Below are 25516 nucleotides of genomic sequence, written 5' to 3' on the forward strand. Positions count from 1 at the left end.
AGTTATCAGGCTGGGCCACATTACAGAGCCGAAAAGGAATGGCAATCACTTACAGTGGACAAAAGGACTACAAGACAGAACTTCTTACACACACCAAGGCAAGGAGACAGCATCCATGTATCCTAAAATAAATAGCTTTGGGTGTTTAGCAAACTGTACTGTGACAGTATTAATGCTTCACGACCTTCCATAGCTTATTAGTTTGAACTTTTAGAAGCATAAACTAAGTTTGACATATGGACAGAAACAGAATGAGAATAGAGATAAAGGGGGAATTCAGTAGTAAAAACCAACATCCATGTGTTCATTTACCTTCTTATTTAGCCAGTGCCAGAGCTTGAGGACAGGGGGTAAGGTAAGAAAGAAAAGATAAGAACAGTGGAATATCATTAGAGAATGCAATAATAGTATGAAAAGAAAAGAAAGTCACCGAGAATATGAGGAGGAAATAATCCCAGACCAAAAACAAACAAAAAAGAGAAAACAAAAAACTAGGAAAATAACTGTAATGCATTAACAAAGCTTTAAAATCAAGTGAATAAAATATTCCTTTAAGATATACAATGACAGAAATAAACACAAGCTTTGTTGGCAATTCAACATTAAAAATACATAAAATAACCTGAATGCTTGTAAGCTTAAACAGTCACACCAAATTCCAAAGATCACAGGAATGATTAAGATTCTTTCACATATCATGCACCAAAAGGATTTTTAGTCTCTGTATAAAATAATTCACGTTCATATACTATGTGTTCACTGAACTTTTAGCTTTATAGTATTAATTATTTCATCTTTTTTAAATAGTAAAACATTCCAGGGCTCATCTGGAACAGTGAACACCTCGCCATCTAAGATTCTGTTAATATTGGGTCTATTTCCTTCCATCTCAATTACTTAAGCACATATCTTTCTACTTTCTGTAACATCCTTTCTTTCACCTAACAGTCACCTCATCTAAACCTCACAATATTTAGCACTATAATAACTAATGCTAGTTGGTGAACACAGGATCTAAAAATCACTAAACACAGGATTTACAGCATTATTAGTGATCCAGAAAGTACAAAGGCTAAAAAGCATAATTTCATCAGAGTAAATGTAAATGCTGTTTGCAGAGTTTTGACTAAAAGTACACTCGATGCATGTTTAAAAATATACTTCAGACAATCTCCTATAGAGGAATATTTTTAAAAACACTGTACGATCAATTAAAATTTAACAGAAATATGAAAGAGATTTATTCCCCAAAGCAGCAGCCCATGTATATTATTATACTAAATAAAACATAATTATGGTATCAGTTATAATTAAACAAATATTCAGTTTTGATAGCCATTTGGTAGGTTTTATTATACAAAACCACAAATCCTAGTTTGATTCATTTTACTGTCTCCCTTCCTTTGTAAGATGAACAAACTGACATACAAATTTGAATAAAAAATGACAAGTTTTCACAAGGCTGCTCCATAGAAAGTACTTTTGATGCCCCTGGAACTTCAGTTGACACAATTGTAGAGTTTTCTTGAGTAAAGGGTTCCAAATACAAGTACCTGGGGTTCTGAAAACAAGATTTAGTGTCTATCACTTCTGATAGCGCTAAGGCTTTCAAAAATTAACTGAAATAGGAGTCATCCTCTTTAAACAGTTTGAAGGACTGTATCTGTGCTAGTAAGACAAAGCTTCACCCCGATACCAGGAAGATGTGATCAATATGTTAAAATCTGTGAGAAGCCTTTGAGTCTTTCTTATTTAAAAAGTTGAGGGGCGCCTGGGTGGCGCAGTCGGTTAAGCGTCCGACTTCAGCCAGGTCACGATCTCGCGGTCCGTGAGTTCGAGCCCCGCGTCAGGCTCCGGGCTGATGGCTCGGAGCCTGTTTCCGATTCTGTGTCTCCCTCTCTCTCTGCCCCTCCCCCGTTCATGCTCTGTCTCTCTCTGTCCCAAAAATAAATAAACGTTGAAAAAAAAAAAATTAAAAAAAAAAATAAAAAGTTGAAAAAAGAAACAAATAGGCAAATCACAAAAGTAAAATATTAATAGCCAATAAGCAACTTCATTTTTATTTTTTAAAATTTCAAATTAAAACACTGAAATCCTTCTTTTTCTGAAATAAAAAGGACTTTTTGTTACATTATAGTATCTAGTATCGGCAAGAGCTCAGGAAACGGGCATTCTCATAGGTTACGCTGGTGGGAATTAGAACTGGCAAACTTTCTGGAAGACAGAAAGGCAATACAATATGTAAGGAAACCTATCCCCCTGCATCTCTGTTGACCCAGGAGACTTTACTACGGGTTTAAAAGATTTATTTCCTTCCACCTCACATGAACTCCAGTTACTATTCTCATCCCTATCTATGCTGGTTTCACCTAACAGTATTTCTCAACCCGAAGTTATGGATGGACCCGCTCAAAGATTTCCGAGACTGTGAGGAAGTCCAACTCACATGGCACAGCACCCACGAAGGCCTCAATTCTGTCTCACCCGACTCTCCAGCCTCACCTCTTCGCATATTCCAGCCATGACTGTTTCCTTGGTGTTCCCTAAGAAGTCATGCTGTGGCCATCTCGACCTGTGCACTGCTCCATCCACCTGTTCTTCTTGCCCTGTCAACCTAATAAACCCCTACTTGCGCTTCAAAATCTGCTATGGCATCACCTCTTCTGCAAAACCTCCCTTCTCCCACTACCTCACCAACAGTGAGTCCTTTCTTGATCAGTATGACCACTGTATCCTGTACATGCGTTCCCCCCTCACACACACACACACACACACACACACACAAATTACAACCACAGCTATCACTTACACAAAGCTTACTGTATACCGGGCGCTGATCTAGGAACTCACTTAACCCTCACAGCCATTCCATGAGGTGCATTCTATTGTATTTATTGTATCGATAAGGAAACCAAGGCACAGAAAGGTTAAGAAACTCATTCAAGGTCACATAGCTAGTGAGTAGAATAACCGGGATCTGAAACCAGTGTGGAATCAGGGTCCATGCTCTCAACCACTGCCTCTGAATTTTAATGGATTGCTGTCTCTCCACTAAACAGGGCTGCTGCACCCAGTTTTCTGTGATTCACTAGATTTTCCTGAGGACTTATTAGCACATTATTTGACCTGTGGGAATTACCCCAGAAATACTCACTGCACTGAGGAGGCATTACCTGGCAATATAATTTTAGGCAAGTCACTTAGTCCCTCTAAATTTCAATTTGGTCCTTATAAAATGAGGGAGTTGAACAAGGTGTTCTAGAACATCCTTTTCTCCCACTTTTAAGAGGGAAAACTACTTACATAATACTTAAACTAAATCTATCCTATACTCACATAAGGCGTAATTCTAAACTTTAAATCTCATCACAGATTTAGATGTTAAATGTGTTATCAACAATCCCAGTATGAACACCAAATACCAGGAAATGGAATATGTGTATTATAAACTCCATCAAAACAGCCCAAGGTCTTAAAATACAATACCTTGCTATCAACTTTTAACAAGAATTTTCCAAGCCCAATAACCGGCCATGGTGCGAGAGCCTCCTGCCGCTCCTTGAGGAAGCGCTCAGCCACCTGCCACCACACGCGGCAGCGTTTCGCCAGGAAGTCCACGACTCCAAAGTGAATGACAAGCTTTTTGAGGATCCAGACTATAACGAAGAAAAGCATACAAAGCCAAAATCAGAACATGAGAAAAGGTCCTTTCTCATACAAAGAACATACAAAGTCAGAACATGAGAAGGTCCTTAAATTTCACGTGACCTTTCAAAAAACAGTGAAGCTAATATTAAATAAAGACCAATTAAGGGGGAAAAAAGGCAAGGGGGAAGAGATAAAAGTTCATGGTATTCCAAACAGAATTAGGGACGATAACTTTTCCTACAAGCCCCATCTGCCCATACATTACCTTCGTAGTGAAATCTGAATCCTTGAAGGAGCCATGGATTCTTTCATAGCCCGTATAAACATAAAACACTGATCATGAAGATTTAGGGGACTACAATCTTGGCCCCTCGCCCCTCACCCTTCTTGGGTAAAGAATACTAACCCCTGACATGTCCTAATTTCCTTAGCTATTATCACTGCTCTTGCCAAATGTGATTCTTTTCCTTGGATGTTTAATGTTTAGTGACCCGAAGGGTAGAAGGTATTCCATTCGCATCATGATTTTACACCAGTGCGCTGTACTCCGATTTCTCTACCTGATGCTGCTCTGTAAATCTGCATCTCTTAGCAGAGTTCAGCGGAGAAGCAGAGTGGGCTTAAGCAGGGCTGTTACAAGTGGCCCCCAGGCTGTGCACTGCACAACTTCTGCACAGACCACTCACAGAGCACAGTATGAAGGTACCCCTCCACTCTGGGCAGCAAGGGGGCCCTGCAAGCAGACGTTAAGCTTCCTGTTAAAAGCCAACTAAGAAAGTGGTGGGGCCAGAAGGAAGAGCTACTCATCTGTGGGGGGCAGGGGCCTTGAAGTCTGGACTCTGGATAATTGATCTCAACTACTATAATTTCCCTAACTCCAGAGATTTCTGTGTCCTTAGCCCTGGCCTTGCAATCTAATGATTCACAGTTTACTCTTTTGAACCATGAGCTCAGTGTTACATACCAGTTCAACAACTTCATCATTAACATTTTTAAATCTCTAAAGAAGTCCTAGGAGAGCTCCTAGGGCTCTAGAATAAGCCCAGAGTAATTACAGGCTGTGGAAAATGTTCTGGGGGCCACCTGCTTACAGCCTACTCTCTCAAGGACATGTCAAATTCCTATAATGGCCTGAAGGTTAAGAAATGACCAGGACAAATGGAACTCCTACTAACAAATTTTAAAGAAAAGGGGTTCCAACAGCACCTGATACCATTTGGCAGCATAAAATAAATCATCTGGCAAAACCAAAAAAGTATGGAGCAATCCAGAAGAGCAATTTAAACGATTTCACTAAGCTTTTCTATGAATTCCTTAATAGAAACCATGGCTATAGTACATACCCTGTGGCTTGCTTAATGACAACTGTGTCTTACTCCAACTGCCAAACAGAAGTTCTGTTTGAGGATGCAAGAAGCAGAAATAAACTTCAACCTCTTATATTCTATGTTCCCTAAGGAAAGGCACTAAATAGTGTTCTGGTCATAACAAATCTTTAATAAAAGGGGTGGGGGGGGGGGACAGTGCCTGGGTGGCTCAGTCAGTTAAGCATCTGACTCTAGGTTTTGGCTCAGGTCATGATCTCACACTTCATGGGTTCAAGCCCCGCATCAGGCTCCCCATTGATAGCACACAGTCTGCTTGGGATTCTCTCTCTCCCTTTCTCTCTGCCCCTCCCCTGCTTGCAACTCTCTCTCAAAATAAATAAATAAACTTAAAAAAAAATAAAAAATAAAATTTTAAAAACTGTCCAAGTTAATGAGAATAAGTTTTAAAAGTAATGATTAAAAGTAATGATCTAGAAGGCAAATGGTCCAATGAGTTTAGATTTTTAAACTGCGGTGGAAAACAGGCTTCCAAAAATCAAATTTTGTTTAAATCAATAGTGAAAAACTTTGATAAAGGATAAAGAACTAATCAAATGTAGGAGGTATCTGGATGTCAGGTTCCTAAGCATCAATTCAGGACTTAATAAACTTGGCCAAGCTTCTGACTGTGGTAAGAGGTAAGTCCAAACAATCAAGAAGGTACGAAATAAACAAACTCTTCAATAATGCACCTGAGTCACTTACTTTTCCAGTCTTAGAAGATGCCTTTAAATATACAATTGTTTTAGTTTTAAAAGAGGGTAGCATTATCTCAAACACTAAAATCCAAAAGTTAGGGGCGCCTGGATGGCTCAGTCGGTTGAGCGTCCAACTTCACCTCAGGTCATGATCTCACGGTCGGTGAGTTCCAGCCCCACATTGGGCTCGCTGCTGTCAGCACAGAGCCTGCTTGGGAGCCTCCGTCCCCTTCTCTCTGCCCCTCCCCCACTCACTCACTCTCTCAAAAATAAATAAACGTTTACAAAAATAAAAATAAGATAAATAAATGAAATAAAATCCCAAAGTTAAAGAAAAAACGTCTTCGGAGACAAGACCCTAAGTGAGCAACTACCTGCCACAGGCACCGGCAGCAACTGTACAATCCACAGGTTCAACCAGAGCTGGACACCAACGATGGCCCACACGAGCGACACGAAGTAGATGTCACTGGTTTTCTTCTTCCTGAGAAATGTTCCCATTTCAGCCCTCTGTCTACCCAGAGTAGGGGAGGGGGAAGAAGGTGAAGGAGATGAGGACAGTGGTGCGGGCGGTTCTCCTGTGTCCATGGTTTCTGAGGAGGAGGAAGAAAGTTACCACATTAGTCCACATTAGTTGACAGTCCCACAGAGCAACTTGCTACTCTGTTTCAAGCCTACAAATGGACTCTGATAGTATGATGGCACTGGGTTAAAGAAGAAAAAGAATCTGGACGTGCCTGCATGTGCACTGAAAAGTGTGTGCAGAGTTACACTACTGACCGTATTTAAATCTAGGGAAATTAAGTTTGTTAGGGGGTGGGGCTGGGGATGGGGAATTTTTTACTCTTTACACACTTCACGCTGTTCAAGGTTTAATGTCATCTATTTCATGTATTCATCTATGAATCATTTAAATGCAAAACTAAGGAAAAACATGACAAAATAGCTAAGAATTATAATTAGCCTATGGAAACTACTTCAACTGTATAAAGCAACAAATATTAACATACCGAAGTCCTACATTTAAAAACTTGTCTTTTAACATAATTTTATTAGATCTATAATATTTCTGATGCAACATGGCTTTTCAGTGTCATTCGACTAAAATGGAGCCAACTGCTCTTACAAGAAGAACCCAGGGCTTTGAAACATGTCTTTCTCTCAGAATGAGGAATAAAACAGTGACAGATTGCTGGGGGTGAGGATTCAAGTAATGGTGATCACACTGAATTATTTCACATAAGGCACTGTTTTCTAACAAAGCAACTACTAAGTTACATTTTACTATAGGGTTATATTTTTCTATTTCCTAGTTTTACCAAAATATACCACATGCCTCAGAAATCATAGAACTCTTAAAGCAATATTACTCAGTATATGCCATGATGATGGAAACTATAAAGACCCTACAACTTGCATTTTGCCTTCCAGAAAAAAAAGTTAATGACAAAAGTAGACTGTTTGGAGCACCTAGATGGCTCAGTTGGTTAAGCGTTGGACTCCTGATTTGGTCATGATCTCATAGTTCATGAGTTTGAGCCCCACATTGGGCTCTATGCTGATGGCACAGAGCCTACTTAGGATTCTCTCTCCCCCTCTCTCTCGGTGTCCCTCCCCCGCATGCTCAAGTGCACTCTCTTAAAATAATAAACATTAAAAAAGTAGATATTTCATAAAGTCTAGAAAATAGAGGAAAGAAACAAGAACACTCATAACCCCAACCTCCTATTTGTCCCAGTCTTTACATAGTTGTATGTAGTTATACCACATTCCACTTACCCTTTCACACTTTCTTCCTTCAGTTGAATGTCACTTCTAGGAGAGCTAAGACCTTGTCTGTCTTGTTCTCCCTCTGCTGAACAGCACATAGGATAGTACCTGATGCTCACTAAATAGTGGACACTCACTAAATAATACTCAAAGACAGCCTTCCCTGTGATTTCATAAAGTTCATAAGAAACTACATAGTAGCACTCTGATGGTTATATCATAATCTCCTTAGTGTTTATAATGTTCAATGTTTATCTGTGAGTAAACTGTTACTACTGATATACTAGCATCGTGGTAAGTCAGCCCATCTTATCAGAGGTAACATTCTATCCTGAGGTTTGGGGCTAAAGCCCAAGCTAGTTATAATACGCTTCTGTTTGACTTTGCTCTTTGAGAATCTTTCTAATTTGGAAACTTCATGCTGGTAAGTGTGGTAGATACTCAGAAGAATAATAAGTCCCTAACCAAAACATTATCCCCTCTTCATTTTGAAAACATAACTCAATGTGCAATAAAAATGTTTTCCTGCTACCCCAAATGCTTTTTTCTTAGCTGATCTCTCCTTTTAAGACTTTTCTAAAGTCCGTTCTTCAGGAAGAGCTCACCAAAAATATTCCTTAACTCCAAAGCCCCTGGCACTAATAAACTTCTTGGCACAGAGATGGCCTTTTACATTTCTGAACTCTGTGGGAGTACAGTATGACTTTAAAGCTGATATAAATCTACCAGCTGGTCTTGCAGGAGCATGGTATCCAGAATAAGCAGACAGGTTGGTTTCAGGGGAAACAGTCAATGTATTAACAGCACAAGACACGCAAAGCAAACTTTGAGAAGAAAGAAATGCCAGAGAAATGGGAGAACTGTAAGACAGAAAATAAAAACCAAAAAAAAAAGTTGGATCAACAACAAAAGCAATGTAAAGAGTTAGAACAAAACCAGAACAATGGAGAACGGATGGCTACAGAAATGGAAAATAAGGACAGGATTAAGTGCAGAAAATAATGGAAAATGTAGAAGAGGCACAGAGAAAAAGGAAATAATATGAAGGGAAAGTGAGAAGGAATAACAAAAGAAAAATTAAAAGAAAAGCATTTTTCTTAAAAAAAGGGAAAAGATGAAGATTCAAGAAAAGAAACAAAAAAGGTAAATAATTAAAAGCATGAAAAAAGTGATATGTGAGAACAAAGATGAGAGGAGGAAAAAGTATAAAAACAGAAATCAAGGAAAATGAAGGACTAGTAAATAGCATTCTGTGATGCTCATGTCCTTAAGTTTATACTTTATGTGTATATGTCAATTTCCAGAATTGTACTTGAAAACATCCCTTCAGTCACCTGCAGGCTGGTCGGAAGGCTGGTCATCGGCACTTGATTCATACCCTGTGATGGAGATGGCCAAGGTTGCCAGAGTAGAAGCTGCCATGGAGATAACCTGCCCTGGTAACTCCGCTCCTGTAAAACAAGCACGTGTTTGCAAAACTTTCTAAAACCAAGTGGGAAATAACTGCTACAAACTGAAACATAGTACTAAATTTTCAAAAGCAATACAACAAAATGGTTATTATTGACCCACTGGACCAGGGGTTCTTCACCAAGGGAGAATGCTTTAGAATCAACAGGAAAGTCTGCTAAACATTTGGTTCCTGGACTCTGCTTATCAGTCCAGGTGCATGCATCACTGGTGCATGCAGCTGAGAGTGGATATATAAACGTGGAGCCCGCTCTCTTACTTTTTAACTTCACAATCTGAATGCACATTGAAAAACACTGCCACACCAAGTCTGTGAGCTTCCTGAATGCAGACTGTGACTGTCTTACTCTCCTTTGTATCACTAGCTCCTAATACGGTATGAAACAGCCAACACTCAGTGCTTTTGATAACTGCATTCCATGAATGCATAGGCAAACGTCTGGGTACTATGCAAAATCATATAGCTCTGTAAAGTGCATAATTCAATACAGGCAAAATCCACCACTGAAAATCTAAAATAATCTTATTACTCTGTTTCATTTTATATGTTCCCATGTTAAATTCCTAATACATAGTACACCAAGCTTAATCATTTGCACTAAAGTCAAATAAAATATTTACTGGCCAATGAGGTCTGTCTGTCAACTGTCAGTCTTTAATCTACTATGGCAAACAACAGATGAGCTCATACAATACCAGGTTCTAGCATGTTCTCCTCCTCCTAGAGACTAGAAAGCTTAAAGATTGTATTTCTTAGACTCCCTTGCAGCTAAGGTCCCATGTGAAATGCAGTTTCCACCAATAAGACACACCTATCAAGACCCAGACGACCAAAGTGAGACTCACTGGAATTTGGACGCTCTCAAGTCAAACAGTCACGCAGGCATATGGTTTTTCTGTCAAAACTTAGCAGAAGTTCTAAAAGCAATGCTACCTGATCTTAACTTTGCAGCAGGTAGCAGCAGCCATGGGACTTCTACTCAAATAGTCCTTTGGTGTCACTGAGCACTTCTCCTGTTTGCAATGCTTCTGCCTGTGACACATCTAAGTTTGTTTAACTGTCTGGTCTTCCCCGAAATTCTATATGTAAAAATTCTATGTGCTAATCAACACCTCTTTCCATTTAGACTAGCTAGTGCAGATTCTGTTGTCTACAACTAAGAATACTAACACTCACCAAATCATACACCCACACTCACGGAGATGGGACCTTACTTTGGGTAGGTCAATACACAGTGTGACAGCACAGAATTCTGCCAAGCCAGTGAAAACAGCCATGGCCATTCAGAAAACTCCAAATGAGCTCCACCTACTTAGCAAATCCCAGGCTGGCCATCTCCCAGAGACAAGTAGGCCAGGCCCTAAGATGGCTCTTTGGTGGACTGAACCATGAGGATCAAGAGCATTCGTCTTACTCAACCATACCCTATCCTTCCTCTAGTAAATGCCTCTGTGATCTGACAAGAGGTTTATCTTCAGACGATCCAAGAGCAAGTCAAACTCCTGATCTAGGAAGAGAACAAGATATCTGGATTGGGACTTATTCCCCTGGCCTAAGGATCTAAATTGTTTCTTAGATACCAAGAAGGGAACAAAGAGGGAAAGACAGCATCTTTCATGTCTTACACATTCTCACTATTCACTGAATTGGATGCTGAGGATAAAGACACAGACCCTGCCCCTGTGGAGCCTGGTGGAAGAGACACATAGGGATTGAAGATCCACATGGGAAAAAAAAATTCTTACCACAGTTGGGGATAATTTGTTAATTCACCTTAAAAAAAAAAAAAAAGCACACAAATGTGAATGTACACAAACTATAATGACTGCTGTAAAGGAAACACACTAGCTATTTTATGAACTCCTACTGGAAGAAATCTTAGTCTGGAAAATCAGGAACATCTTCTCTTTAAGAAATAAAAATAATGATATACAAAGGATGAGAAGGAATTGATCAAAGGAATGTAAATAATATTTGGGGCAGAAGAAGTGAGTAGGAAGGCCACGGAGTGAAGACACTGGCATGTTAAAGACAGTGTGTCTGGAACACAGACAGCTAGTGAAGTGGTATTGAGTAAACAAGGCTGGACGTGTTGAGCCAGATGATCCAAGTCATAGAAGACCATAGTAAGTACTTTAGTCTTTATTCTAAAAGGTGTAGGAAAGTACTGAGGAGTTTTAAACAGGAAATGATCGTGTTTTTACTGAAATTTAATTGATACTTACAGCTTTACATGCAGTTATAAGAAATAATAGAGACAGACCCTGTGTACCCTTTATCCAGTTTCCCCCAATGGTAACATCTTGCAAAACTGTAGTACAATTATCACAGTAAAGATATCGGCATGGATACAAGATACAGAACAGTGTCATCAATGCAAGGATCTCTCATGTTGCCCTTTCATAACCACACCCACCTTCCCAGTCCATAAATAAATGATCAGCTTTGAAATATAAAAAGAATCATTTTTGCTGTTTGGTCAAGAGCAGATTGGGAGGGAGCAAGAGTGGGTACAGGGAGAGAAGTTACTGCAACACTGCAGGCAAGACATGATGACAGCATTCTCTGCAGCAGTTTAAAGGGGAGATGTTGCAAAAGTGACTGCATTTAAGACATGGAGTGGTCAAAGTGGACCAGACTTGATTGATGAACCCATAAAGGTAATGAAGGAGATGACGTGTCAAAGATAACAACCCTCAAGTTTCCAGATTATGGTTAGATAGATAACCATAGGGAAATACCACGTCAACAACCAGGGAGGGGAAATGGAGGAAAATTTTGGACATTTTAGGTATTTTTTTTTAGAATTCTAGATAGAAGTTTCAAAAATAAACTGATTACACCAGAGACAAGTCAGGATTTAGCTTCTTGTGCAGCTAGGAGAGATTTCTCAGGCTCCACTCAAGAGCAAAGGAAGGGAATACATGATTAATAGCCTGGGACAGCAGAGTAGAGAAAGAAAAGAAAAATGCTTCCAGTAAAATTTTAAAAAGCAAAGTTTTGGGGAGCCTGGGTGGCTTGGTCGGTTAAGCATCCAACTTCGGCTCAGGTCATGATCTCACGGTCCGTGAGTTCGAGCCCCGCATCGGGCTCTGTGCTGACAGCTCAGAGCCTGGAGCCTGTTTCAGATTCTGTGTCTCCCTCTCTCTCTGCTCCTCCCCTGTTCATGCTCTGTCTCTGTCTGTCTCAAAAATAAATAAACGTTAAAAAAAAAAAAAAGAAAGAAAAAAAAAAGCGAAGTTTTCTTTCTTATATAAGATTAAAGACTACTCTGGAAAACAGTATGGAGGTTCCTCAAACAATTAAAAACAGAACAACCCTATGACCCAGCAATTGCACTACGAGGTATTTATCCAAGGGATACAGGTATGCTGTTTCAAAGAGGCACACGCACCCCAGTGTTTATAGCAGCACTATCAACAATAGCCAAAGTATGGAAAGGGCCCAAATGTCCATCGATGGATGAATGGATAAAGATGTGGTACATATATACAATGGAGTATTACTCGGCAATCAAAAAGAATGAAATCTTGCCATTTGCAACTACGTGGATGGAACTAGAGGGTATTATGCTAAGTGAAATTAGTCAAAGAAAGACAAATATCATATGACTTCACTCATATGAGGACTTTAAGACACAGATGAACATAAGGGAAGGGAAGCAAAAGTAATATAAAAACAAGGAGGGGGACAAAACGTAAGAGACTAAACATAGAGAACAGAGGGTTACTGGAGGGATTGTGGGGGGGGGGGCTAGGCTAAATGGGTAAGGGGTTTACTGTTGAAAAACAAAAAATTAAAGACTAGTCAAGGGTCCTAAATTACTAAACCTACCTCTTCACAAATTATTTAATGAAGTAGTGAGTCATCTTTGAGAGAGCCTGAAAAATAAGTCCTTTGTTTTAAGTAGGTCCAAAGTAACAATTTTATAGATCCTCAAATATGGGTTCTCAGTTTGGCTGTAGTTTGACTTACATTTCTAAATCCCCGCTAAGTCCTCATTCACTAAACAGGTAACTAGGCTACATGCTAAGAGACTGAGACCCAAGCCCCAACCTCAGTCTAATATTTAGTCTACCAGTTATGATTCAGTATAAAAGCTAATGTAAAGACAAGTGTAGCATATTTGGGGAGCACAGAAGATGGCAACCTAATCCATGCTTGGGAGGTCAGGGAAGGATCTCCAAAGATGCTACTTAACAGGAATGGTAAAAGATGCCACCCTTTAAATCCATTTAAATATGTTAGCCACTGGGTGGTTCAGATGGTTAAGTGTCTGACTCTTAATTTCAGCTCAGGTCATAATCTTACAATTCATGGGTTCAAGCCCCATATCAGGCTCTGCACTGACAGTGAGGAGCCTGCTTGAGATTCTCTCTCTCTCCCTCCCTCTCTGCCCCGCTTGTGCTCTCTCGCGCGCGCATGTGCTCTCTCTCTCTCTCTCTCAAAAATAAACAAACATTAAAAAAAATGTTAGCCATATTAAAACAAAACAAAACAGAACCAGTCTATGTTGGAGGGGAAAAAGAGGTTTATGTCTTAGAGGGCAGCAGGTGAAAAATTTTTCAGAAAGACAAAAAAGCAAGTGTAAAAGCACAAAGGCAAGAAAAAAACACCATGTGCTGTTCAAAGAACTCTTAAGAAGTCTGATAAGGCCAGGACATAAGGTACAATGAGAAGAGCGGAGGGATACCAGGATGCAGAGGGAGAACGGAGGGTCTCATGTTTACTCTGCACAGAGGCAGCACGGTCAGTACAACTCAGTGTTTGGGAGCACAGGTGAGGAAACAAGACTGCTCACATTCAAATCCCAGATCTACTCCTTACTAGCTAGATGACCACTGGCGAGTTACTTAAAATCCAGGTGCCTCAGTCTCCTCATGTATGAAATGGGGCTTCTCTAAATTCTTATTTCATATGAGAATTAAGTGAAACAGTACATATGAAATATTCAGAACAATACCTGGTATGCAAGACTCACTCAGTAAATGTTAGCTATCACCACCACCTATTTCAAAGCCTTTGGCTTTGGCAGAATAAACTATAAGCATAAGCCACTAACACTTGTGCAGTATTCATCTGTGCCTCTCATCCCCTTTCTACTTCATATTATGGCCATTTCCCTAAATGTCTTATGCTCCTAGCACACATCTTCAGATATTTATGCAAAATATCTTACCTATAGTAGGCACCGAAAGACTTGAGGAAAAGTTAAGGCCAATAAATTAAACCCTCACACCTTAAAGACCCTGTCTCCAACTTGCTGATATCACTAAAACAATGCAGTAAATATTCAGTGAACCATAGCTAAACCAATGAAAACTATGCAGCATTATCCTAGTTAATACACAAACTAATTTGGCAAATTTTTAGAGGGCCTGAAACTTGACAAAGGAATGAAGGGAGTAGCAAGCAGGAAAAATCCAAAAAGCGTATTTGAAAATTATTGATGTAAGATTTGGCAACTGCTCTTACTTGTCAAACAGGCACTTCAATGACTTCTGTCTTAGTGATATCCTCCTGAGCTTCAAAAACCCCAAAGGTTCTGGCAGAAATGATAAACCAAATGCAAGAATGCCAGGACTGAGAATCTAGGCAGAGTCATGGTATTGGAAAAAACCCCAGCTAAAAATAGGCATACAGACAAGGGAACATAATCTTGGGACCGAAGAACTTTAACCTAAAAAAGGAAAGAACATCCAAGGTTTCAAGTGCCCATCTACCCAGGGACAGGGCCAGCATCAAGGGGAGGCCCAAATAACAGGGATCTACACAAGTCCAAACAAGCAAGCCACCAACAGCCTAGCACTAGGGGACAGAAACTCACGGTCTGGCACAGTAGAAACAGATCACATGTTCTGACAGATTAACAGATCTGTTAATATGGCTAACTCAACAATAGGCAGGATAACGTTTTCAATAAACAGAGCATAATTTGTTTTGAAAACACTCTAAATAAGGAGATACTCAATCTACTTAGTTCTCTTTCACAGTGACAGTGGCAGTTGCCAGAAATACATCCAGTGATGCCTACTGGAAAGAGGCTGTGCATACCAAGTAAAATCTCCCTAGCACGTAAAGCTACCTTTGAAGAAGGCTTCTGTTTCCGTTGCTAATGTGGAAAATACACCTCCCTCTCAGTGGCTTCTAGCATCACTTCATTATGCTACTGGTCAGTAGCAAGGGCTTGGATATGGACCAGTCGAAGTTTCCCTAGGCCTGTTTGACTGTGTCAGATAGGGCAGTAGCAGATGAGCAGTAAGAAGTTTACTTTGTTCCTTTTCTTTTTCCAATTGAGCCTCAACTGAACCAAACTTGTTCACTCACGTTGCATGTTATTGCAAAATGATGAAGGCAACCACCAAGACTTCCCTGCCAAGGCATTTCTGATTTTTTTATAAACAATCACTAGTGTTGGGAGGAACAGATCCAGCTGTACTTGCTCATGCTTCTCAGACTGTGGGTCCAGCGTATTAAAGATACACCTGATGCTTGTTTGCCTAGCTTTGGAAAAAGCACTTCTTAGTGTAAATTTTCTCAGAGTAAATGGCTGAGTCTATGTTTCTTCATCTGTAAAATAAGTAGAAGTACGAATCCCACTGATTACTAAGAAAATTAAGTAAGAGGGATGCCTGGGTGGCTCAGTCGGTTAAGCGTCCAACTCTTGATTTCTGCTCAGGTCACGATCTCGCGGTTCGTGGGTTCAAGCCCCACATCAGGCTCCATGCTGACAGCGCAGAGCCTGCTTGGGATTTTCTCTCTTCCTCTCTCTCTACCCCTCCCCTGTTTGCGCACGCACGTGTGCTCTCTCTCAAAATAAGTAAAAAGAAAACTTAGAAAAAGAAAATTAAATAAGAGCATGTTTGAAGAGCTCGGCAGGGCCTCGCCCATGTTGCTATTATTAACAATAAAGGCCAAGGGCACTCACACAGAAGCTGGATTCCAGGTTTCTACCAAGTGAGACATCTAGGATCCAGGAAGCAGAGTAGCTAGTCCCTGCACTTGTGGGAGGCAAACAAGGCCCATGCATAAGACAGAGGAGCTCAGTCAGTTGAGCGTCGGACTTTGGCTCAGGTCATGATCTCAGTTTGTGAGTTCGAGTGCCACATCAGTCTCACTGCTGTCAGCGCAGAGCCCACTTAAGAACCTCTGTTCCCCTCTCTCTCTACCCTCCCCACTCAGGCTGGCTCTCAAAAATAAATAAAACGTTACAAAAAAAAAAAAAGACTAAGAACCATAAAACTACAACTGAGTACAAGAGGGATCAGCAGTCACTACACCTTTTCTGGATGACTTGTTCAAAGAGCCTGGTGAAGGGAAAGAGCACCGGAGTCCTTGACCCGAAGCTTTCATTCTTAGCTCCACCGGTCACCTGTGTGACTGTGGTTAAGTGATTGCTTAACCTCTAGAATTAAAGGTCTTCATCAGCAAAATGGACATATCTACTTTACAAGGGTCTTTTTTTGGAGGGGTGGCAGGCAGAGGAGGAGTGTTTGTGGATTAAAAAAGTACATTTTAAAGCACAGTTGACACTTAATATTTTTTCCATACATTATCTTGATGTTCCAGAAAATACCAAGTAAGAGCTCCCAAGGCCTATGAGAAAATCACTGAGGAAGGCCCCTGGGCTCAGAAAGAACAGCTGAAACTCCACAATGATCCACAAGAAGACTCTACCAGATCTAGGAACTAAACAAACTTCATGCTTTGAAATCTGAGCAAATCCAAAGTATTAATTGTGTGAATCCAGTGAATCATAGGTCATAAAAGCTTCTACAACAGTGAGATTCAAAGCTCAAAAGACACAGAGAAAGATGCCTAGATAGGTGCCTAGGAAAAAGTACAAGTCGTACAACAGGACGATGGAAGTGATCAGTGAGGAATAAATGCACGTACCGCCCTGGTGGAGCACTAAAGCATTCCTGTACCTAACTATAGTACAGTGACATCTACAGGAGGGAACTGGCTGTAATAAAAGGGAAAGGTTGTCTTAATTTGGATTAGATGTTTTGAGTTCTGATGCCTAAAAGAAACAAGGTTCTAGGGGCAAGAGGAAAAACAAATACTCAAATTAAGAGAAAAAAAATGTTTAAAAGATTTATTTTATGATGAAGATTACCTACACTAGCAGTCTATAAAAAGGATTCTAGATCAAGAATAATCTATTCTGGGGGTGTCTGGGTGGCTCAGTGGTTAAGTATCCAACTTTTGGTTTCGGCTCAGGTCATGATCTCACAGTTTCCAGAGTTCGAGCCCCATGTCGGGCTCTGTACTGATAGCATGGAGCCTGCTTGGGATTCTCTTTCTCTCTGCCCCTCCCCTGCTTGCATGCATCTCTCTCAAATAAACTTTAAAAAATTAAAAAAGAAATGAATATTCTGAAATAGGCTAGAATAAAAGTAAACAAAACAAGAAAACCCAACATTTATAAATCTGCTTTCAACATATGTTCTGTGTCCCTGTGATTTCCTTCCTTGTAACAGTCTAGAATACAAATACCAGAAATCTGCTGGGCATGCCAGCACATCCCCATGCTGGGTTTATGGCTGATAATAATAATCAAACATGGCCTTCTTTTTCCCACAGCTCAAAACTTGGTCTTAGAACCCTGTCTGCATGGCTCCCTGAGCTGCCTTCACCAGCTGATGAGAATTTACACCTAAGAGAAAACCTATTTGAAACCACTGCTTTAACCTAGATTATTCATAACTTACAATGAAGTACTTGCTTGGCCCTGTACAAAAGCAGTCAAAAGGAGAAAACTGTCCTTAAGAAGTAAAAAATAGAACTACCATAAGATCCAGCAATTCCACTTGAGTGTATTTATCCAAAGAAAACAGAAACACTAACTGGAAAAGATCTATATGACCCCATGTTCATTACAGCATTACTTAAAATCCTCAAGATATGGAAACAACCTAAGTGTCCATCAGTGCATGAATGGATAAAGAAAATGTGGTATAAGTACAGAATGGAATATTACTCAGCGAAAGAAAGAAAGAAAGAAAGAAAGAAAGAAAGAAAGAAAGAAAGAAAGAAAGAAAAGAAAAGAAATCTTAGATGGACTTCAAGAGCGTTATGCTAAGCTAAATAAGTCAGACAAAGAAAGACAAATACCATATGATCTCACTTATATGTGGAAATGTTACACACACACACACACACACACACACACACACACACACACACAAGCTTGGTGGCCAGAGTTGGGAGAAGGAAATAGGAAAAATGGGTGAAGGGAGTCAAAAGGTATATGCTTTGTTATAAGTCACAGAGATGTAATACACAGCATGGTGTCTAGAGCTAATAATGCTGTATTGCATATTTGAGAGTTGCTAAGAATAGATCTTAAAAGTTCTCATCACAAGGAAAAAAAACTTTTTTGTAACTACACAAGGTGATGGATGTTAACTAGATTATTATAATCACTTCACAATGTACTATTCAAACATTGAATCATTACGTTGTACACCTGAAATTGATACAATGTTATATGTCAAATACACCTCAAGTAAAAACGTAAATAAGGATAGAAAGACAAGAAAAGAGAAGAACTGATTTCCAGAAAAACAAAAAAAGGAAACCATCCTGGGGTAAGTGGTGAGGGGTGAGGGATAAGCCAAGCTCTATAAACCATTGCTATTAGCAGAAAGGGGAGGGAGGAAGGGAGATAAAGTTACCCAGAGGAACAAGTGGTGAACACCAAGCTTCATACAGTAGTTGTCAAAACAGAAGTTTACTTCTACTGGTCTGATATATAACCACAGAGACTAATAGATTGTGACCAGGAAGATTGGGCGAATAAAGAAAACTGGAAAAAAAAAACAAAAAAAATCTCTCCTATTTTCCACTCTCAGAGAGAGATGGTTTCCAGACAAAAAAACAAAAAACAAAAAAACAAAGAGCAATTTAATCAAACACACACACACACACACACACACACACACACACACACACACGGGGCCTGGGTGGCTCAGTTGGTTGAGCAGTCGACTATTGATTCTGGCCTATATCATGATCCCAGGGTTGTGGAATCAAGCCCCACGTCAGGCTCTGCACACGGAGCATGGAGTCTGCTTGGGATCCTCTCTCTCTCTCTCTCTCTCTCTCTCTCTCCCTCCCTCCCTCCCTCCCTCTCCCCTGCTTGCACTATCTAAAAATTAAAATTAAAAAAATCTTAAAAAAAAGGAAACACACACACACACACACAAACTATAAGGTAGCTATACAAATACACAAGGATGCCACAAATAGCCTTGTGATTAGCATAAAATGAAGATGCTAAAAATGTTTTAGAAGTGTATTTGACATAGAAAGGTGCTCATGACATAAGATTTAAAGTGTAGATTACAAAATAGAATGTTCACTATAATCCAATTTTCTTGTGTTTTAAATTCTGAAGGCATAAAAGTCTTAAGGCACTAGTAAACATTTAGATGCATAATGGGATTTTGAGTAATTTTTATTTTCTTCTTTTTGTTTCTCTGTAGTATTCTCTAATTTAACTATACAAAATGATATCTAAGAAATTAATTTTTTTCTTTTAACAATCTGCTGCAATTAATTAGTAATTTGCTTTTTCTTCATGTATAACCATCAGAAAGAAGTAACATCGGTTGCTGTAGAAGCCGTGTGCTGCTCAGATTTACCTCTCCAGCCATAGCTGTTTCCACGTGGATGGATAAGGAGAAGTCCAGTCTGACTGATGATGTGCAGACCATTAATATCCGGCCACCCTATGCTCCATCTTACAGCTCATTAGAAACCTCTATCTTTAGAGGCACCTGGGTGGCTCAGTCGGTTGGGCGTCTGACTTCGGCTCAGGTCATGATCTCACAGTCTGTGAGTTCGAGCCCCACATCAGGCTCTGAGCTACAGAGCCTGGAGCCTGCTTCAGATTCTGTCTCCCTCTCTCTCTGTCCCTCCCCCACTCGCATTCTGTCTCTCTCTCAAAAATAAAATAAAAACATGGGAATGCAAGCTGGTGCAGCCACTCTGGAAAACAGTATGGAGGTTCCTCAAAAAACTAAAACTAGAACTACCCTATGACCCAGCAATTGCACTACTAGGCATTTATCCAAGGGATACAGGTATGCTGTTTCTAAGGGACACCTGCACTCCCATGTTCATAGCAGCACTACCAACAATAGCCAAAGTATGGAAAGAGCCCAAATATCCATCGATGGATGAATGGATAAAGAAGATGTATATATATACAATGGAGTATTACTTGGCAGTCAAAAAGAATGAAATCTTGCCATTTGCAGCTACGTGGATGGAACTGGAGAGTATTATGCTAAGTGAAATTAGTCAGTCAGAGAAAGACAAAAATCATATGACTTCCCTCATATGAGGACTTTAAGAGACAAAACAGATGAACATAAGGGAAGGGAAACAAAAATAATATAAAAACAGGGAGGGGGACAAAACAGAAGAGACTCATAAATATGGAGAACAAAGAGAGGGTTACTGGAGGGGGTGTGGGAGAGGGGATGGGCTAAATGGGTAAGGGGCACTAAGGAATCTACTCCTGAAATCATTGTTGCACTATATGCTAACAAATTTGGATGTAAATTTTAAAAAATTAAAAATAAAATTAAAAAAATTATAAAATAAATAAAATAAAATAAAGTAAAAACATTAAAAAAAAAAAAGGGGGGCGCCTGGGTGGCGCAGTCGGTTAAGCGTCCGACTTCAGCCAGGTCACGATCTCGCGGTCTGTGAGTTCGAGCCCGCGTCGGGCTCTGGGCTGATGGCTCAGAGCCTGGAGCCTGTTTCCGATTCTGTGTCTCCCTCTCTCTCTGCCCCTCCCCCGTTCATGCTCTGTCTCTCTCTGTCCCAAAAATAAATAAACGTTGAAAAAAAAAAATTAAAAAAAAAAAAAAAAGAAAGAAAGAAACCTGTATCTTTAACAAACTGTTTTTGGATATAAATCACTTGCAACCATAGTATCTCAAAAATAATCTTTAAAAGAAAATGGTGTATTCAACATTGTACTGGAAGTTCCAGCCAGAGCAACAAAGCAAAAAAGGAAAAAAAAACCAAAACAAAACAGCACCTAAATTAGAAAGAAATAAAAGTATCTTTATTCACAGATGATTCTCTTACATATGCACGATCCTAAAGTAACCACAAAAAATTATTAAAGCTTATGAATAAATTCAACAAAGTTACAAGACACAAGATCAACAGGACACAAGATCAAACACTCATGATCTTGGATTTGGCAATGGTTTCTTTTAGACAGAACACCCACCAAAGCACAAGCAACAGAAAAACTGGAAAACTCACAAATATGTGGAAATTAAATGGTAGAATTCTCATTAAACACTGTGTCAAAGAAGAAATCAAAAAGGAAATCAAAGAGTATCTTGACCCAAAGAAAACAGAAACACAACAAATGATATTTATGGGACGGAAAAAACAGTTCTAAGAGAACAGTTTAGAGTGATAAACGCCTACATTAAGAAAAAAGATCTCAGGGCGTCTGAGTGGCCCCGTCGGTTAAGCATCCGACTCTTTATCTCCACTCAGGTCATGATCTCGGCGTTCATGAGTTCAAGCCCCACGCTGGGCTCTGTGCTGATGGTGCAGAGTCTGCCTGGGATTCTGTCTCTTCTTCTCTCCGACCCTCCCCCACTTGTGATCTCTCTTTCAAAATAAATAAACTTAAGCCTTTTTTAAACAAAAAAGATTTCAAATAAATGAACTAACTTTATAGTTAGCTGTGAGTACAGGGTTTCCTCTCGGGGTGATGAAAAGATCTTGAAATTAGACGGAAGTAACAGTTACATAACATTGTGAATGTACTAAATGCCACCTTAAAAAAGTTAATGGTTAATTTTATGTTATATGAATTATACCTTTAAAAATGCAAAAAAAAAAATTTTTTTTAAAAGGCAGGGGAAGGGAAGTGGGGCGCTGTCTTAAAACCTAAAATATTTTAGGGGCTCCTGGGTGGCTCAGTCGGTTAAGTGTCTGACCCGATCTCAGCTCAGGTCTTGATCTTAGAATTCAAGCCACATGTTGGGCTCCATGCTACGTGTGAAGCCTACTTTAAAAACAAAAACCAAAAACCTAAAATATTATAAACAAGTTTATTTTCTATTCAGAAAATACAGATTTTTAAACAGATGCTAAGCCGTTTCATCTTTGCATGTTTTTAAAATAAAGCTACTTTCTCAAACACTTCTTAAGAATAATATTAATAGAGAGGCGCCTGGGTGGCGCAGTCGGTTGAGCGTCCGACTTCAGCCAGGTCACGATCTCGCGGTCCGGGAGTTCGAGCCCCGCGTCAGGCTCTGGGCTGATGGCTCAGAGCCTGGAGCCTGTTTCGGATTCTGTGTCTCCCTCTCTCTCTGCCCCTCCCCTGTTCATGCTCTGTCTCTCTCTGTCCCAAAAAAAATAAATAAAAACGTTGAAAAAAAGAATAATATTAATAGAATGTTCCATTTCTTACCAGAAGACTCTTTTCCATTCTGTTTTTCATAGAGGGTGCCCACAGACATCAGGAAAACAATAACCAGGAATACTGGAATTCTCCATGAGCCCGCCAGGGATGCTGAAAATTATCAAGAGTTAACATTTTTAGTTGAAAACCTAGCACACATCTTTAAAAGAAGTAGTAAACTGACATAACAATTTGCCATAGAAGACGTTAACAAAATTGTTTCACAGGGAAATTTTTTTTTTTTTTAAAGGCCCTAAGAGCGATGAAGCCTCAATTCAGGGTTTGTCTCAGTTAAAACCAGCTCTGCTGAGGCCCCTCGTCTAAAATTGGGTATGTGCCAGGGGAGCTTGGGTGGCTCAGTTGGTTGAGCGTCCAACTTTGGCTCAGGTCATGATCTCATGGTTCGGGAGTTTGAGCCCCGCATTGGGCTCTGTGCTGACAGCTCACAGCCTGGACCCTGCTTCGGATTCTGTGTCTCCCTCTCTCTCTGCCTCTCCCCTGTTTGTACTCTCTCTCAAAAATAAACACTAAAAATATTTAAAAAAAAAATAAAATTGGGTATGTGCCAGCCTCCCCTTAACGTGCTCATATCACCTGAGGAATCAAGTCCATTCTAATGCACACCTAGGATTTAAGACCATCCTGAACTCAAACCTTCCATTTAACCTCAAAATTACCTGCATCAGTTATAGAACCTAAAGTCATGGAGCCTGATTTCATTTCCTGAAAATACCACTGGGTGTGAACTCCATCTCTCAAGAGCGGGTGAAATGGCCCAGAACAGCACTGCAAAAAGCTTCAATGTATCCTCAGTTTAAAAGGCAAAAACGCTAACAAGCGCCAAGGACCAGGTACCTACCCACAGGCATTTGCGTTTCCCTGAGTAAATCTAGAGCCTCCTGAACTGCTGCCTCCTCCTCTGCCTTCCCCAAATTCAAAATGAGTCACATCGGACATTAGGGGATCTTGCTAATATACTCCTCTAGGATTCCAAATCAGCAAAGCTCGAAAGCAATGCTTTGTTCCACATCAGTCTCTAAGCAAAGAAATACTTTCAATCAGCTCTGGTGTTTTATTTTTAACTGTAAGTAGCTCTAAAAACTACTTTAAGTAGGCTAACTACTGCTCTAGGTTACTGAATTTTGTTTTTAAATTAGAACCTAATGTTCCCTAAGTCTTAACTTGGAGATAAGAGTCCCTGAAAAAAATCACTCTATAACATCCTAGCAGCCATTCAGCTAACAGTAAAGAGTCCCAAATACCAGGAAACTCATTCTTTTGAGCAGCTGACACTAATCGTCTTTACGTTGAACAGATTTGTCTCCCTGAAGCTACTCCTTGCTCTGACATCTCTCCCCCATAGGAAGAGAGATCTGTTTAAACCATTCTTTCACAGGACAGTCCTTCAAATAGGCTTCCATATTTTATTTTCTCCTTCCCTCCTCTTCCTCCCCACTCGTGTAGCCCAGTCCCCTTACCCGGCGTAAATACGTCTGGTTCCTATAACTGTCTCTCACATACTTAACTGCTTATCTATATCCTCCTGAAGTATGACACTCATAAATGGCCATGACACTGTAAGTGTGCTTTACTTTTTAAGATATATTTATTTTTAAAGGACCTTTTGAAAATGAACATTCAATATAATCAAAAGATAGACATGTTACAACATCTTTATTAAAGACTAAAGAAAGATTAAAGCAGAACATTTTCTAAAGATTATTTTAAAGAATGTTAAATGCAACATACAACACTACAAAAAAATTCACTTCAATTCAAACAATCAGCCTCTGCTGATCTTAAGCTAGACTTTCTTAGAGAAAAGGACCCACCTAAATGAAAAAGCAATATAATCCAGACAGGAATTGAAACTGCTCTCAAGTAGCGTTCAGTGCTTGCATTCCACTTGAATGAGACAGCCAACACATAGCCAACTACCAGTGTCCAGATCTTAAATAAATGAAATACAGACACAGTTGTTAATATATACACATGAAAATAAACATACATTCGTACAAAATCTGCAAACATCTATACAGCATGAGAGCTGTGGATATAACACAGATAAGATGAAGGTGGTGGTGCTAAATGACACGTGTATAGATCTTCTTCTTCTGTTTAAACGAATCAAGTTTTGAAATAAACAAGCATTTGAAATCCAGCATATATGGTTATATCATTTCAATAGTCTTGGGGCACCTGGCTGGCTCAGTTGGTGCAGCATGTGACTCTTGGTCCCGGGTTGCAAGTCCCATATTGGGTGTAGAGATTACTTAAAAATAAAATCTTAAGGGCACTGGGTGGCTCTGTCAGTTAAGCATCCAACTTCAGCTCAGGTCATGATCTCATGGTGAGCTCAAGCTCCACATCTGGCTCTCTGCTGTCAGAACGGAGCCTGCTTGGGATCCTCTGCCCCCCCCCCCGCCCCCCATCCCCGCTTGCCCCTCCCCTGCTCGCGCTCTTGCTTTCTCAAAAATAAACATTGAAAAAAATAAAAAATAAAAATAAAATCTTAAAAGGCAAAAAATCTTAACCAAAAAAACCCCCACAAAGTTTTAAGATACTTTAAAGTTCAAAACTATTTGATGCATAAAGATACTTAAGATAAAATATTCAATTTTTAAGCCATGGACTTAAATCAAGAGCTTAAGTCATGGAATTCTTCGAGTTTGCTCTATAGATGAATATTTAGAAAAGTACAGCAACAAAAAAGAAAGCTTTCCCAAAACAATTGGGTTAAAAGATTCCATCACAGCCTATGAAATATGTTGTTAACTGTGAGAAGAATTTTTTTTTAAAGCTAGCAAGAAGGCAGCCAACTGAAGTGTGACCCCTGAAGTAATCTAGGTAAGAGATGGTTAAACCTAGTCCAGAGTTATGTGGACAGCTGAAGAAGTGTAGCTAAAAAAAAATATTACCAGAGGAAGAGACAGAGAGAGTTGAGAACAGAGGACCCACCAGGGTCCCCCTCTCAGTTTTCCCTACACCAAAACTAAATGACTCTAGCACTTGGAAACACCTGCACAGCCCACACAAAAACTCTAATAATATTTACAAAAGATGGAAAACAATGTGAGCATCATAAACCTATTAAAATAACCTGAACCCTGGG

The 25516-nt window shown here is 39.7% G+C and overlaps 1 protein-coding gene across 2 annotated transcripts in view; it reads right to left on the bottom strand.

The window, feature by feature from the left end:
- Window positions 1-25516, bottom strand: part of TMEM245 (transmembrane protein 245) — a 98332-nt gene that overhangs the window by 63286 nt on the left and 9530 nt on the right. For both annotated transcript variants that reach the window (XM_047067450.1, XM_047067449.1), the window contains exons 2-6: window positions 24237-24354; window positions 22414-22515; window positions 8818-8934; window positions 6088-6306; window positions 3487-3656 (exon numbers count right to left, since the gene is read on the bottom strand). In XM_047067450.1, the coding sequence (XP_046923406.1) occupies window positions 3487-3656; window positions 6088-6306; window positions 8818-8934; window positions 22414-22515; window positions 24237-24354 (726 nt within the window). The remainder of the gene's footprint in view (window positions 1-3486; window positions 3657-6087; window positions 6307-8817; window positions 8935-22413; window positions 22516-24236; window positions 24355-25516) is intronic.

This window comes from Lynx rufus, unplaced genomic scaffold, assembly GCF_022079265.1.
Source record: "Lynx rufus isolate CCGP_SWC_20201006 ecotype Redwood Valley unplaced genomic scaffold, mLynRuf1.p SCAF_10, whole genome shotgun sequence".
In the NCBI taxonomy this organism is placed as follows: domain Eukaryota; kingdom Metazoa; phylum Chordata; class Mammalia; order Carnivora; family Felidae; genus Lynx; species Lynx rufus.